Source organism: Tursiops truncatus, chromosome 9 (assembly GCF_011762595.2).
Source record: "Tursiops truncatus isolate mTurTru1 chromosome 9, mTurTru1.mat.Y, whole genome shotgun sequence".
Classification (NCBI taxonomy): Eukaryota; Metazoa; Chordata; class Mammalia; order Artiodactyla; family Delphinidae; genus Tursiops; species Tursiops truncatus.
The window spans coordinates 46,315,886-46,332,708 of NC_047042.1; the positions used below are offsets into that span (position 1 = coordinate 46,315,886).

At 43.1% G+C, this 16,823-nt stretch overlaps 1 protein-coding gene across 3 annotated transcripts in view; it reads left to right on the forward strand.

Moving 5' to 3' along the window:
• The first annotated feature begins 354 nt into the window (after window positions 1–354).
• Window positions 355–16,823, forward strand: part of SLC25A13 (solute carrier family 25 member 13) — a 203,131-nt gene continuing 186,662 nt past the window's right edge. The window contains exons 1-2 of one of the 3 annotated variants that reach the window (XM_019927685.3): window positions 372–517; window positions 2,283–2,403. Coding sequence is in view for 2 of the 3 variants with exons in the window: in XM_019927669.2 (XP_019783228.1) it covers window positions 503–517 (15 nt within the window). In the remaining variant the exon portion in view is untranslated. Of the gene's footprint in view, window positions 518–2,282; window positions 2,404–16,823 lie in introns of all 3 variants that reach the window. The other 2 variants (XM_019927669.2, XM_019927678.3) reach the window with 2 other exon arrangements.

Below are 16,823 nucleotides of genomic sequence, written 5' to 3' on the forward strand. Positions count from 1 at the left end.
GCACCAAGTGTAGTTCTCAACTTCCCCAGGCTGTGTGCCCCGCCTGTGGGTCTCGAGGGCCCTGGAGCAGCCCCTAGAAGCAGCCGAAGCCAACAGCTTCCCTCGTGAGGCCACCTGATCCCAAGAGACAGGCTTGCACCCCGCCACCCGCCCTCGGCCCCACCACAGAAGTCGCGGCTGCTGGACAGCGGAGCCGGGGTCACGTGCGCGGGTCCAGTCTACCGCCCCCAGACCCGGGCCCGCCCCGGCAGAAGGGCAGAGGCCATCGGGATCACGCGCGCCCCGGCGGCCCTGGCCGGGCCCAGCCAATGGGCTGGCGGCGCCCGCATGACCCGCGCCGGCGGGAGGGCGTGGGGAGGCAGGCCGGGCGCGCACGCTGCCAGGCTGTATCGCCGCTCCCGCCGCCGTCGGGACTGGAAGTGAGCGGCCCGGGCCCGCAGCGCCAGCGAGCCAGTGAGAGCGTCCCGCAGCCTCCCGCAGCCCCCCGCACCCGGTGCAAAGCATGGCGGCCTCCAAGGTAAGCGTCGGCCCCTTGGCCGGTTGCCCCGGGGGGCGCGAGGGGCCCGGGCGTTCACGTGCCGGGCTGGTGCAACCGGGAAAGCAGAAAGAAAGGGGCGCGGGGCAGCTGTTCCACCTTGCAGCAGAGGGAGGAGGGAGGTGCCCGCCTCTCCCGGGCAGCCCAGACAGCCGGTGCGGAGAACGGGGACCGGGGCCCGACCTTGCAGCAGGAACTTTGCTGGCTGGACCCTCCCACTTGGCCCGGGCGGGGAGTCAGTGCCGAGCCAAAGCCGGTGAGCAGGAGCGGACACGAGCGCGTCCCGGGGCGTGGGAGTGCTCGGGGTCTGCAGGTCCGTACTGCTACCCCAGCGCACTCGCGCTCCTGACCCTGGTAGTTGTTGACCCGAGCTGCTTCCCGGGGGTCACAGCCCGCGCAGAAGCCTAATCCCATTCGGTTTCAGAGGCTCCGCCCTCTCACGGGTGGGGAAGTCACCTTAACTTCCGTTTTGGAGACTGCTTGAGAGAGTTGGCCTGGGCGTGTGTGCGTAAAAACTCCAAAGCACCCGCATCCCCCCAGGCCCCCCGCTTCTCGTCCTTCTCTCCGCATCTGACAACACTTACATACCGGCCTCTAAGCGTTTGAGAGGCTTCTTTTTAGAAATGATAAAACAGATTGCCTTGGGAGCCTGTAACTCCTGTGAAGTTCTACTTAAAAGGAATTCTGCGTAAGGTGACTCATTAACTAACCCAGAGGAAAGGGAACTCCGACAGCTTGACCTTTCCTCTTTTACCATTTCTTGAAACCTGGACACCATTTCAGCTTCTTTGGACTCCATTTCAACTTTTCTGGCAGAATACCATATTTAGTCCCAATCACTTGAATCATTGGAATTTATTGCTTTTAATTTTAAGTTCATGAAGGCAGCCCTTTAATCAAGCCTGTACAACTTCTTAGCTCATTTTAAGTGCAGTGAACTTAAATATACCCAACATTTCAAACATTTGTCCTTAATCAAAACTCTGTGATAACCCTCAAGAGGAAAACATGGCCAACACATCATATTCCTATTTATTTGAGCAAACTAATCACATTTGCAATGGAAATTGTAAGCAGACAGATATATTTAAATGCCGTTCTATGACTTAAGTTTCTCCGAGCGTCCCGAAATCTGCAGGCTTTTCGGTGTTCCTAGATTATGTGGCCTAAGTGGCCTTTCTCTTTTCCTTAATGACTCTGAGTTCCATCCTAAGGAGTGTGCTCTGGGTATGCATGTGCAGACACATGGGTATGTATATAACTGTTCTAGTTAGATTCCCTGAGGATCACTGGGATTCATTTTTGGAACCTACATTAGCCCTTTCAAACCCAATAGCCCTTGACCTTTTCTTTGCATTAAATTTGCATGCAATAAGTACAAGTCACCCTCAAGGTGACTTCTTCCAGGAGAGTAGGTGGGAGTAGATACCCATACTTTACTGTCATTTTTATGTCTATAGATGAGTTAAATAATTTTACTTAATTTGGAGATAAAGTGAGGAACTTAAATTGAGGAGTATGCATGTAAATGGAGTATAAGACTGATTAACTAGTTTGAAATAAAATAAATGACATGAAGGAGGTTTAACTTTTTGGTTGTATTTTTATTAAACTGTCACTTCATATCAATAAGTGCAGTTGAATTTTAGCCAAGTAGTGAGAGTCAGGGAAAATGAAACATTTCATTTTTATTCTTTGGGAACTTGTGTTTTTGTTTATTTATTCATTTAAACTTGCCTCTTTTCAGGATTTCTGATGGCTCATGTCATATATACATATATTTATAAACCAACAAGACATATCAAAATCAAGTCAAAGTAGATGAGAAAAACAGGATAAAGGGAAAATAAGATGAAGCCAGGACTAAGGTTAGTGGAAAATAAGGATGTATGTACTTGCTAGAGGTGACTGAATTTTCTAGCAGCCAAAGCAAAGAGGAAGTGATCAGTGAGGTCAGTTACTTGGGAGAGAGGTCTCCTTTTTCTGCTATCTGAGGGCAGTTTCTCCCCATCTTTTTTTTTTTTTTTTTTTTTTTTTTTTGCGGTACGCGGGCCTCTCACTGTTGTGGCCTCTCCCATTGTGGAGCGCAGGCTCCGGACGCGCAGGCTCAGTGGCCATGGCTCACGGACCAGCCGCTCCGCGGCATGTGGGATCTTCCCGGACCAGGGCACGAACCCGTGTCCCCTGCATCGGCAGGCGGACTCTTCAACCACTGCGCCACCAGGGAAGTCCCCCATCTCTTTTTATATCCAGTGAGCAAACTGCATTCAAAACTACCTCATGACCACAAATGTATGTTTGTGGATTCCATAAGGCCATTTCTTATAGTGTTTCTCATTTTAGCTCAAGGGTGGTAAATGTAGGTCCCCAAATGAGCTGTGCTGGTCCACCTTAGTCCAAGAATACCCCTTATTTAGTTGCCTTTGGACTCTGATTAGGGTGAGGTGATTCTGTCCTCTATTAGGCAGTGCTGGGCAGCCCCAATTCAAGCCATGCTCTTTGCTTTTTCCTGGAGCACAGATATTCCATATTGAACACAGAGCCATAGGCTTAGCAATCTTAATCTGGGGGTAGGATTGACATCCCCTCTTAAAACTTGAGGAACCTGACGAGAAGAGAATCCCATCTCAGTGGAGTGCCTAAGATCCTGGAGTGCCCAGAATCAGAAACTGGTCTTTTATTTATTCTTTTTTTTTGGCCACACTGTGTGGCTTGCAAATCTTAGTTCCCTGTTCAGGGATTGAACCCAGGCCCTCAGCAGTGAAAGCGCAGAGTCCTAACCACTGGACCTCCAGGGAATTCCCTTTTATTTATTCAAACGTAAGTAATTTTTCATGTCCCTCTTCCTTTAAATAGTATAATAGGAAGGCTGAGAATCTGTTCTTTGGTCTGCTTTTATTTTGATTTCTGCTTGATGGTTACTACTTAATGCAAAAGGTATTTGTTTTTTCATGAAGTAACATTGATCTGAAACTTGGTGTTTTGAGATGAACTTAGAAAACTTCAATTCTCTTGCTGCCGCCTTTTGTAGGAATAATCCTATGGTTTCCCTTGGTAGATGGTAGATGATAAGTGGTCTGCCTGTACTACTAGTGTTATTTTGAGTATTTCTTTAAAAAACTTCCAAGCTGTATTGAAATGAAAATGAGTTTTTTAAATTCTATTTTATATATTTCCATAAAAAATTCATTTTTAAAAAGTAGTGTTAGAGAGGCTATCCTTTTCTTGTAGTTGTAGTCAACGTTCCCTTTTCGTCACAGGTTGAGTTTATTATCCATTAAGAATGACGAAATTAAACTAGGCAAAACTGTTAAAAGAGATTGCTCACTGGAGTTCAGGTGTGAGAGATGTTCAGGTATAAAACTGGACTCCAATAATTTGGGTGAAATTAACCTAGAACTAAAAGAAGAACATTTGGAGACAAGCTAAAGCATTCATAATCATGAAAATTTGGTCTGTAGTGCTAATATACTTAGTATTGCTATTCCATTGTTGACTGAGTTGTTGCCGTGATCGTTTAGAATTGTGTGTATTGTGTTCTTTCTAATGTTGCAAACGGGAATAAACTAAGGGTATGAAAATGAACTGGACTCCGTTTGGACCTTCAAGAAAACCACAACCATACCACAGGCTAAATCCTCTCATGGAAGTGCCCCAGGTAGGGTTAGTGCCATAACAAGGGCTTATGGGAGCATCAGGGAAGGAGCCCGTTTCTGTCAGGGGAGGGGAGGGAGCATCTGAAAGGTAGTGGTATTTCAAAAGGAATAGTCAGAGGAAGGGGGAAGACCATTCCAGTGACAGGAAACAGCAAGTGAAAGAAAGAGAGGTGAGAGCACCTGCTGCGTTTAGGGGATAGCAGGTAATAAAATCAACTGGAGAGTAGCTAACACTTACTATTTACTAGATGTGAGATTCAGTTCTAAATGCTTTTCATTATTAACTCGCCTAATGCCCCTAACAGTCCTATGAGTTACATACTATAATTTCTGGTTTATAGATGAAGACTCAGACACCAAGGGGTGATGTAAGTGGCCTAAGATCTGATAATTAAAAAGTGAAGAAGCTGGGTTTCAAATCAGCCAGTCTGGCTCCAGGGTCTGTGCTCTTACCCTGTCCACCATATTGTCTGCCTGGTAGTTTAGCATAATGGAGAGTAGAGTTTATGGGAGAAGGGGGAGATGGCTTGGGAGGGGAAATTAGATGCCTCTTATTTAAGACATTTATTTAGGTCTTGTAACTGTAAACCAGACTTTTATTTTTGAGAAACACTTACACAGTGCTTACTGTGTGCGAGGCACTTTCCCAAGTGCTTTACAAATAATAACTCCTTTATGTTTCATAATACCAAAAGTAGGTGTGGTCTATTTTTGTCCTCATTTGACAGGTGAGAAAACTGAGGTCTGGAGATGTTAAGTAATTTCCTCACGGTTATATGGAGAATAAGCAATACAGCTTGGATTTGAACCCAGCCAGTCTGTGCTCAGAGTCTCTGCCTCACCTGCCCAGGCCTTAAAAAGAAGTTCCATTTGCAGAGGTGCATGTGAGAATTCACATGTTATCAGTTATGGGCATGTGTATTTCCTGATCATTCCAGTCCAGTAGTTTGTATCTGTAGAATGCTTTGACACTCAGTATATGCTTCATTGTTAAGTGGTTTTTGAACCAGATTGCACAGGCCAGAAATTGTCATATACTTTTTTTTAAACAACTTTATTGAGATATAGGTCATATGCCATAAAAGTCACCCATTTAAAGTGTACACGTCAGTGGTTTTTTGTATATTCACAGAGTTGTGCAACTATCATCACTGTCATTTACCTTTGTAAAAATTTTAACCCAGTGTTCACCAATTAGGACTTGGGCTATATATTTAACCTCCATGTTTTTCATGCTTCTCATCAATAATAATACCCTCTTCAGAGGTTTGTTACTCAGGATAAAATGTGATTGAGTTTATTAAGGATATTCTTCAGGTTGAAGGTGTTCTCTCCCATATGGTAAAAATGGCTAGGTATTTGATGGTATAATAATAGTATAATAAAACAGATTAGTTTTTTGTACTGGACAGGAAGGAAAGAATGTTTGAGTTGTTTTTATGCAGCCATGATGCTGGTAAGTTTCTGTGCTTCCACTGATGTTTGGATTTAGGGTTTCTTAAATTGATGGTGCTGGATGGGCCTTGGGGTTTACATAACACAATGTTCCTCACTCCTCCCTTCGTTAATCTTGTTCCCTTTTACCAGGTGAAGAAATGGAGTCCTAGGAAAGTTTGTAATTGGTCCAAGTTCCCTTGAAACCCGTTTGCTTTTTGCACTATTGTAGTCCAGGGGTTCTCAGCACATTATAGTCCTCTGGACTGGTATAAAAGTGCTGATGCCTGGGTCTCACCCAGAGGTTCTGATTTAATTGGACTTAGGTGTGGCCTGAGCCTCAAGGTTTTTGAAGGCTCCCCAAGTGAATCAAATCTGCTTCTGAGGTTGCCAGCCACTGCTCTAGGCGGTTTTCCTGCTCTTTGCTTCAGCTGATCCTCTGATGGTTCCTTCTTGGAATAAGGAAGGAATGCAGTGAGATCAATGCAAGTCTCTGGTGTGTCAATTCAAAGGAAGGATACATAGGGGTCCCTACAAGTTGTCTTCTTTCTTGACAATTTCTTTACAGTCCTTCTGCCTCGTTTCACCTTCGTGCTTAGGCATCAAGTTTATATAGTTTTGTAGTTATCCTAGAATATGGGTTTTATCACCAAATTGATTGAAAGCTCCTTTTGTCTTCTGTAAGTCTCAGTGGTTTTCTGTATCAGTGTAGGTGCTTGAGGGGGGAAGTGTTGCAAAGAGCAAGGTAACCCTGGTCTTGCAGCCTTTTCCCTGGCTAACCTAGTTGGGTGCCCATGTGTTGTCAATGTTCCCCAGTTGGGTCACAGGGCTTTACAAGTGTTGTTTAGCAAATAGAGAACTGGGGGTGGGGAGAGGGATGGGAAGGGTTGAAAGCCCTGTAGGGTAAGAAAATCAGGGAGCAGGTCTTCCTGGATATCAAGTTCTTCTGTAATTGCTGGAGTTGCTCTGACTCCTTCGGCCTCTTTGACCTTTTGTCCTACGACTGGCCTCTGCCTTTTTTTTTTAGTGGAAACACATTTTTAAAAAATTTTATTTATTTTTGGCTGCGTTTGGGTCTTCGTCGCTGCATGCAGGCTTTCTCTAGTTGCGGCGAGCAGGGGCTATTCTTCATTGCACTGCGCGGGCTTCTCATTGCAGTGGCTTCTCTTTTTGCGGAGCATGGGCTTTAGGCACGTGGGCTTCAGTAGTTGTGGCTTGCAGGCTCTAGAGCGCAGGCTCAGTAGTTGTGGTGCATGGGCTTAGTTGCTCTGCAGCATGTGGGATCTTCCCGGACCAGGGCTCGAACCCGTGTCTCCTGCATTGGCAGGTGGATTCTTAACCACTGCGCCACCAGGGAAGCCCCAGCCTCTGCTTTTGTTGAGTTCTTAGATGGAGGCATTCCTTCCTGTGTTCTCCACTATCTGTGAGGATTAGCTCTGCTGAGCGTGGTCCATTCCTACTCACCCTGCCCATCATTGGCTGCTTCATAGCACTTATCCTTCCCACCATGTTTTCTTGGATCCCTTTGTGTGAATCTGCTGGTGTGGTTGCTTCTGCTTGGGATGTGCCCTTGTCACAGTGATGTAATTCCCTTGGCAAAGTACTTAATAGCAACTGAGCAAACCCTGTTTTTCATGGCCTGTTTAACCAGACCCTCTTGTTAGGTCAAGTCAACCCCATCAATGGTGGCTCTGGTCTCTTAGCTCAGAATTATTCCCAGTGGCTGATTTGTAGAGTGGTGGTCTGGTTTGTTGGTTGGAAACGTTTAAAAGATAGTGTACTCGAACTCACCATTTCCTTTGGAAATTTGCTTTGTAGTTGCATGAGTGAATATAGGCCTGGTGATTTCTTTTGACTTTAGGTGCTGACAACATAGCAAAATTACCAGTGTTGAAATTCTTAGCAATTCAATGTAAATAAACCACTCTATTTAATGGCTGTTATTAGGCTGGTAGCTTTGTCTTGATTTCCACATGTAGTCACAGTTTCCACATGTTTTCCATGAAAACTGTTGACTTGATATGAAAGTCAGATATTTCAATATACAATTACTGTTTTATGGTAAAATGTCTTTTGCATAAGACATAAGACAGTAAAATTTGTAAGAAAATTGTCTAAGTAAGTGTAGGGGAGGAAAAAGTTTCCCTCAACTCTCTTAGGGTCCCTGGCTGGGTCTGAAAATTAAAACGACAAAGGCAGATTAACAAAAGAAAAGTATACAAATTTTGCTGAATTTTTATGTGTACATGAGAACCTTCACATGAGAATGAAAGTGACCAGAGCAGAAAGCTTTAAAACCCTTTGGACAATGAAAAATAAATTTGTAAAGAATTGACAAGACAAAAGGGAAGTAAATGGTGAAGAAGTAACTAGGAAGATAAGGGTGGGTTTAACAAGGTTTGTGTGTGCAGGGTTTTTGGCCCCAACTTCCCCATCTTTGGTGATGATTGTCTCCTCTCCTCCTGGAACAGGGATGGTACCTTTTGTAGGGGAGTTTATGACCTGTTTCAGGAAAGAAGGTTGGGGCTGTGTGTGGGGATGGTCAGGGTGACCTTCCTGTTGCTGCTGTTTTCTTAAACTCCTTCAGCTTAAGATACTGAATATGCCAAGGTGCCGCATTTTGGGGTAGCATGTCCTGAACCTCGTCGTAAGCCTGATTTGAACAGGTTTTTAGACCTGGGCTCATATTCAGTAGTTTTCCTGAGTTAGACATGATTTGTATCTGTCTGATCCCAGCCACAGTTGTAGTCTGAGATGTAGAGGACACCCAGCACCCCTTTCTCATGTGGGAAAACGCTTCAAGAACTTTTTTTTTTTTTTAATTTTAAATTAGTAGCTCTGGTTTAGTGAAAGAGCCCTGGACTAGAAGGCAGGAGAACCTGGATTACAGGTCCAGTGCTTCCACTGATGGTGAGAACGTGGACAAGTCTGACTTCTCTGGGCGCTCAGAATCCCCGTGAAGCAAACAGGGCCTATCTGTGACGTCTGTGATGAGCAAATGAAGTATAACATGGGAAAGCACTTTGGGGATTATGAAGTGCTATAGGGACTGTCAAGTGATGTCTGTTGGAGACTGTGGGACGTTTCTACCTAACTGAAAACTAGGGACATAGGTATTATTTGACCTACCTGAACAACAAATGGTGTGCTTTTCTTAAGCTCATGATCTACTAAATAGTCACCATAATGGCTAGACAGTCTGGCTGCTTCAGTAATCAGATTCTCTGAGTGGTGTGGTCCCTTCCTGGAGCCTTGCTATTAGAAGTTTATGGTCCAAGGACCAGGAACATTGGTTTTACTCGGGAGCTTGTTAGAATTGCAGCATCTGTAGACTCATCCCAAATATTCTGTTGCATCAGAATCTGCATTTTACATAGATCCCCAGGGGATTGTAGACACATTAAAGTTTAAAGAATATTGGTCTGGAACTCTCATTACTGTGTAATTAAATGTAGCTGCCTTTCTAAACTGAGGGTACAGTACTTTTTGATTTGGTTGTAAGTCAGTCCAACTTTCTGCAGAATTAAATACATAGTGATAAAACCCAGTATAAATTTTAGGATTCTTCGGGTTAATTTTGATTCCATTGGGGCCAGGGTATTATTTTGGATGGTGTCTCTGAATTATTATTTAAGGGTTGTACTCGTCTCCATTTCTTTACTACCCACCTGTACTTAAAATTCCTGAAAATGAACTTATGCCTATTCTAGTTTTTGACATTCTCTCCTTTGGGTCACCAGTAACCTCTGTTCTGAAACTGTTGGCCCGTCCTCCTTATCTCTGGCCTCACAGGACCCCGTGTCCCACTCCTTCCTTCCTGGAGCACCTTCTGTCAGCTTTCATGATGTGCCCTCTCCTGCTTGGTCCCTTAACTCATACTTATTCTCCTTGGCCGGCTTCTTTTTGTCCTTCTGCTCTCCCCTGAAATGTTGGTGTTCCCCAGGCCTCTGCCTCAGATCCTTTTCCTTCTGACAGGTGATACTTCATGGTACTCCCCTTTGGGCAGCTCTCTCAAGCACTGGCCTTGCGTTTTTGACTTTTTGTTGGAAATCTCAACTGGCTTGTCTCAAAGATATTCCAAACTCTGTTTACTAGAATTGAATTCATCTTCTTGGTCATTCCTTACTTTTAGCTGCAGTTTAACTTTCCTACCAGTTAAAGTTTCTGGTTAGTTCACTAAGTACTTGGGTGGGCAACCAGGAGAGACACCATTGGCAGGAACTTGGATATGGGCAAAGAGATGGGTCAGTCAAACCCTTCTCATTCCCTGGAGCAGGTGTGTCCCATCTCCTCCATTTATGTTCAGGTCCTCATTCCTTTTTAGGTCCAGCACTGCCATAGCTCCAAGCTGGTTTTGCCTTTGGTCTCTTCTCTGCACTTTCCTCTCCATTCTGCCCAGAACTGTCAAAGGAAGCCTGTAAGATTGGCCCTTGTGTCCCTGTTCAGAGCAGTCCTTTGTTCATGAGCACAGCACTTAACAGTTTTTAAAAAGTGCATTCAAGTGTGTTATTGATTCCAACTGCATGCCAGCTCCTATACTGAGTGCTGGGCTTCCTCAAACGAGTAAGCTATTGGATTTGTTTTCAGGAACTCCCAGTCTACAGAGATTAAAATGACCAGATAATGTGAAGACCCAAGCTTCATTATCTGATCTTTATAATCATCTGCAAGACAGCAGGGAAGGTGTCATAACCTCATTTGACAGAGAAACTTAAGGTTCAGAAAGGTTACGCAAATAACAGTGACAACAGCAGCTGACACAAGCCAGATACTGTTCTAGGCACTCTGTATGTGAAGTAATTTAATCTTCACAACAATCCCACGGCATGTAAGTGCTATTATTGTCTCCATTATACAGATGGGGAAACTCATCTGTACAGAGTGGTTAAGTCTCTTGAGGCACAGAGAGATTCCATGACTTGCCCAAGGTCACACACCTTTCAAGTGGCAGAGCTATGACTGGAGCACACGCAGCCTGGCTGCAGAGTCCATGAACATAACCACTGAACTACATTGCCCTCTTTAATCTACCTTGCTGCACAGTGTGGCTTCATTATGCCTAAAGAATAATATTTAATCTCATTAGTCAGTTTATGCCTCTTTGGTCTTGACTGTTGTCTAACTTTTCCAGTATTACCTCATGCCCATTCCCTTCTCATATCCTTCACAGCGGTTTGTAAATGTGCCATGTCCAACCCCTGTTCAGATCCTGTGCCATAAAGCTATGGCAACAGTGTAGCAGGAAAAAAGGGAGCCTGTTTGTTTGTTTCACTTAGAGCTCAGTCAGAGACAAGAATGTTTCTTGTCATTCCTCTATATTGGTGGGCGGATTTTGTTTGTTTTTTTAGTTCTTTCCTTCAGTTTTAGGGAAAGCGGTCTTAGTTTTATTCCCTCATTCCTTGAAGTATCTGTAAGGATGTTAAATCCCATGTCCTAGTTTTTATAGTTGGTTTGTTCTAATCAAGATTCAGACACAGTCTGCACATGGCATTTGGTCGATATTGTCTTTTAACTCTTGTTAATCTATAGGTTTGACTACCCATCTTTTTTTGTGTTTCCTTGAAGTTTATTTGATGAGTGAATTGGGACATCTTTCCTGTAGTTTCCCACAATTTGGAATTTGCTGATTGCACCCCCCTGATGTTCGTCTGTCCCTAGTGTTTCCTGACAATTGATAGTTAGGTCTGGATGCTTGATCAAGTTTAAGATTTTATTTTTTTTTATTTTTTGTCTTTGGCTAGAATACTTCTTAGGTGGTTGCTGGCTGCCTCTCTCAGGTTACTGGATCCTTGGTACTGGATACGCCCATCAGGAGGCACGTAATTCCTGGTTGTTTCCTACGTTGTTATGTTTGGTGAGTGGGTTTGGATGTTGCCTTTCTGCTGCACCAGCGTTTTGCGTAATGGTTTCTTTTAGTTGGCTACGTTTTCAGATTCACAATTGTTCTTTGTGGTGCATTGTGTTGTTCATCCTTTAAAAACACACACGTGTGCCTGTGTGTCTACACGTATGTATGTATATATACATATATATTACAATGAGTGTGTATCACAGTGACAGCAAATAGGGGCTATTAAAATCAATTGGATATTAATTAGTGGGCACAGAGTTTGTGTTTGGGATGATGAAATGGATAGTTCTCATGGTTGTACAACATTGTGAATGTCCTCAGTGCCGTTGAATTGTACACTTAAAAATGGTTAAAATGTTAAATTTTATGTGTTTTATCACAATAAAAACAAATCAATTGAAACTGGATTGTAACATACTGAATTTTTTTAAAAAATTAATCATTCCATGACTATTATTCTTTCCCAAAAAGAGTCCAAGTGAGATGGAGGTGGGGAAGTAAAATTCTTACTTACTGAAGAATCAACTAATCAAGTAGAAGGTATGATAGAATTAGAAAAAGAAGACAAATTATTTGGCAACCTGCAGGTAATTGATTCAGGCACGTGTCCTCAGTGGATGCTAAAACCTTCAATAAAAGATTGTTGGAATTCTCCCTGTCTCAAAGTATCTCCCTATAAATTACTAACTACAAAGGGGAAAAAGTACCGTTATAAGGGAGGGCTCGGCCTCAATCTGTGATCCAATTTAACATCATCAGAAGGAGGGAAAAGCTAGCATGGCACACCCACAGGTGTGATGCCATGAGAAGTATACAACGTGACCTTTAGAGATTTCTTGCCAAAAATGTTGACTCTGAATCTAATCATGAGGAAACAATTAGACAAATCCAGAAAATAGGACGTTCTGTAAGACCTCTGGCTTTAAAAATGCCAGTGTTATGAATGAAAAGGCTAGATTAAAGGAGGCTCCCGAAGAGACATGACAACCAAATGCAGCGCTTGAACGTGGATCCAAAATAAATAAAACAATGGCCCTGTTGGAGCAACCTGAATAAGGAGTTTATATTAAATTATACTGTAATAGTTGGCTAGGGCTGCCATAACAAAGTACCACAGAATGAGTGGCCTAAACGACAGAAATTTATTTTCACGCAAATCTAGAGGCTAAAAGTCCAAGATCAAGGTGTTGAGAAGGTTGGTTTCTTCTGAGGCTTCTCTCTTTGGCTCATAGATGGCCTTTGTCTCTGTGTGTCTTTACATGGTCTTCCCTCTGTGTCTGTGTCCTAATTTCCTCCTCTTATAAGGACACCAGTCTTAAGGGATTAAGGCCCACCTTAATGACCTCATTTTACCTTAATTACTACTTTCAATATCCTATCTCCAAATACAGATTCATTCTGAGGTACTGGGGGTTTAGGGCTTCAACATATGAATTTTGTGGGGACACAGTTCAGCCCATAACAGATATTAAATCATTTTTAAATTGTCTTGGGTGAGATAGTGATATTGATGTTCTGAAGGAAAATGGTCCTTGCTGTTTCTTATATTTTATGTTTTCCACTAGATTTTAAACTGATGACAGGGACCTCAAAGTACCTGTTACATAACATTCAGACACCATTTGTTGAATCGTTCGTTTACTTGGGGGTGCCACCCATGGCAACGTGAAAGCGAGCAGATTTCTGCTGCATGCGTGTGGTTTGTTGGAAACTTCTCTTTTTCTAATAACCATTTTCTCAAGCCCCTCCATCCCTCACTAAACTAAAAAAACTAATAATTTGGAATACTTGAGGAGTTGTGCATGGGTAGCCCCCAGGAGAGCGCATGGTGGAGAATCATAGCTGCGGAGTAAACCTCAGCAGGGGTTGGGCTGTTCAAGGTAGCTGAATCTCCATGACTACAGAGAAGCTGCTTCAGAAGGACGCTCCTGGAGAAATGTGCTTCCTTTTGACTAAGAAGGTCCAGCTGCATTATAGCGAGACATTCCCAGCAGGTCCCAACAGTATGTCTGCTGATTCAGACCAGCTGGTCCCAGTAGCATACTGCACCCTCCAGGTGGCTTGACAGGAAAGGCTGGTGATATATCCGGTCTCTTATCTGACTCTGCCAGGCCCACTGGCAAGGACTTTCATCCTTGTGTGTCTTCACGAACTTATTTTATTGCAGGTTGATGTTGACTCTGCGTTTCAAGATTCCACTTTCTTTCCATTGTGAACTGAGACGGGCATCTCAGTTCCAGAGTAAAAGCCCAGCTCCTGGTTTCCTTATGGTGCTTCTTGGAGGTTTTTGTTAGCCCATTTTGGTGTCCACCAGCAGTTTAAGAAGAGCCTGGTCTTGACCTTTGCCCAGCTTTCCATTGGGTTATTTGCCTTCTCATATTGACTTGTTCTAAGAGCGCTTTTAAATTAAGAACCTTGGCCTTTTGTCCTGTTACACATTATTTATATGTTTATTTTTTGCAGTTGTTTGGTGTTTAATGGGTTCATACGCACTTTTGATTTTTAGAACTTTTTATGTTACACATTAATTAATCTTTTCCTGTATGGTTTCTGCATTCTGGCTTGTCTATCATGTTTAAACACAGCTTTCCCTCTTAGCATTACATAAGAAACCACTCATGTTTGATGTCAGATGAAAGGTAGGAAACCAGTTTAATTTTTGTTGTTGTTGTTCAATCCCAGGAGGTCATGAACCTTCACTAGTGCCACTTCATCAGCCAGCATGACCTACTGCCAGCTCAGCCCAGACCCTCTGCTGGCTCAGATTCTTAAGAGGAGCTCTGATTAGTTCAGAAAGCCAAGAGAGCCTTCCCTTAGGGCTCAGCTGTCCACTGATGACTCAGTCAGCTGGGCCGCTATGAATATGGAAAGGATACAACGAACTGGCAAGCAAGGCACTGCTAGATTCTGTCCCAGAGTATGCTACTTTCATTCAATCCTGATTCTCATTCACTCTCTCTCTGTAACAGGTGAGAAAATAGGAAGTCATATTGCTGGTTAGCAGTAGAGTCAGAATTCAGACGTCCATTTGCAAAGTCCATAAAAGGTGTAAATAGCATTCTATGAGGGAAACCTGGTTAGAGAATCTGGAAAATCTTCCAGGAGGAATTGGCATTTGACTTAAGCCTTAAAAAAATAGTAGCATTTTTTAAACTTCTCATTATGGAAATTTTCCATAAAAAATTAGAACAGTGTAACAAACTCCCATGTCCCTCTCTAACCAGTTTCAGTAATTATCAGTTTATGGCAGATGTCGTTTAATTTATACTGCACCCTCTCTTGTCCTCTCATCGCTCTGAGTTTTTCAAAGCAGATCCCCAACATCATATCTGTAAATATCACTGTGTATCTCTAAAAAAGATTTTTTAAATGCACAACCAAAATATCATTGTCACATCTAAAAAAAATTTAGTGCTTCCTCAATATGATCAAATATCTATTCTGTACACATTTTACATATTTCCCCTATTGTCTTACAATTTTTTAAAATTGTTTTCTGAATTGTCATCTAAATAAGGCCCAGGCAATGCAATTGGTTGATATGACCTAATTTTCTTTAATCTCTAGGTTCTCTGCTTTCTTAATCTCCTGTTCTTTCTTTTTTCCTTCTGAAAGTCATGATCCCATATGATTAAAATCATGGACTCTGTTCAAATTATGGCTCTGGGCAAGTTACTCTTCCTCTGTCTACCTCAGTTTCCTCATCTGTAAACAGGGCATGATTGTTTTTACTTCCCGGGTTATTGGGAGGGTCAATATGCTCATGTTTCTAAAGCTCAGAGCCAGGCCTGGACATAGTAAGCTTTACAGAAGTGTGGGCTTCCAGAGGGGTGTGGAACCAGAGCACTTGCTCAGAGTCATGTTGAAAATCGTGGGAGAGGAAAGAGGAGGGGTTGCTCCGGTGAAATTGTGCCCAGTCTTTGGGACGAGGATCCCGGCTGTGCAGAGGGCTCCTGTGCATTTTCTTTTAACTTCCTCCCGGGTTCTTGACTATTCTTCAGTTATATGATGTTGATGCACAGCAGAATTTTGAACAGGTGAGGTATTATTTAGCGAAAGCAACTTTCTGTTGTCCTTTGATTTGCTGCTCTCTCTTCTCTGCGTCTAATAAGTTAGCTATTCTCTCAGCCATTTTACCTTTCTGTGGCGTTATCTGGGCTCCAGCAACTTGTGATCTCCTAAGTAGAACCTTTCAGCCCTTTATAAATATGTCATATACTTTTTATATTCCTTTGTTCCCCATCAGGAACATACACCCCAGTCTTCAGAACAGCACAATCAGTTTTTATTCATTTAAGGAGCAGTAGTAATTTGACACTTGCTAATGTGTAACAAATTATATTGGGAGTGGTAATTACAATTGCAGCTGGTTGCTAATTACACTGTAACCTTGATGCTTTAAAAAAACTGAGATGAGTTCAGCATATAATACTGAGAATAATGTTCTCCATTAGGTAAATCTGGCTTCCACTGAACCACGGGTATTTATGTATAATACCAAATCAGAAAAACTTTATTTTAAGTGGCTTTCACCTGTAATGTTGTCCAGTAGCACCATTCATAAGGATAGCTTAAAGTCCCCATCTTTGATTGCCAAATTCCTGGCACATCCTCCAGGTAGTACAATTAGTATGAAGATGACCTGGGCTCTAGGGTTATTTTTGGCTCCGTGATTTACTACTACTCATTTAAGACTAAGTGTCTTACATGCCACAACTTCCTCATCTGGAGACTGGGATGTTAATGACTTTTCACCTTGAATAGTTTTAGTAATGTTTAAGTGAGATCAGGCATAAAGCCTTTAGCACATGCCTAGCATAGAGTTAAGGGCCCAGTAAAAGTTAACTGGTCAGTGTGAACTGCTGTAATCAGTAATAAATAACCCAGCTCCAAGACCTTACCTCTGCCACCCCTGACTCCAAGAGCTAACCAGAGTTAGCACTCTGATTTGTGATAGCATATAGCATCACACACTTTGTACCAACCACTCATTGATAAGTCTGTTGTTCCCCCTCAGGGGGCAGGGTCTCTGGCTATTTGGCGTTGTCCCCTCAGTGCCTGGTACATTGGAAGCTTCCCATAGGCGATCGTGTTGCATGAACGAGCAAGTGGAGTGGCACTGTCTCAGGCAGTGGTTCTCCCCTGGGGGCAGGGTAGTTTTGCCCCCAGGGGAGATTTGGTAATGTCTGGAGACACTGTTGGTTGTCATATCTGGGAGAAGGGGTTGCTACTGGCAGCTAGTGATTACAGACCAGGGATGTTGCTAAACATCCTACGATGTGCCCGACAGCCCTCTATAACAAAGAATGATCTGACCCAAAACAGTACGGCCAAGGTTGAGAAGCCC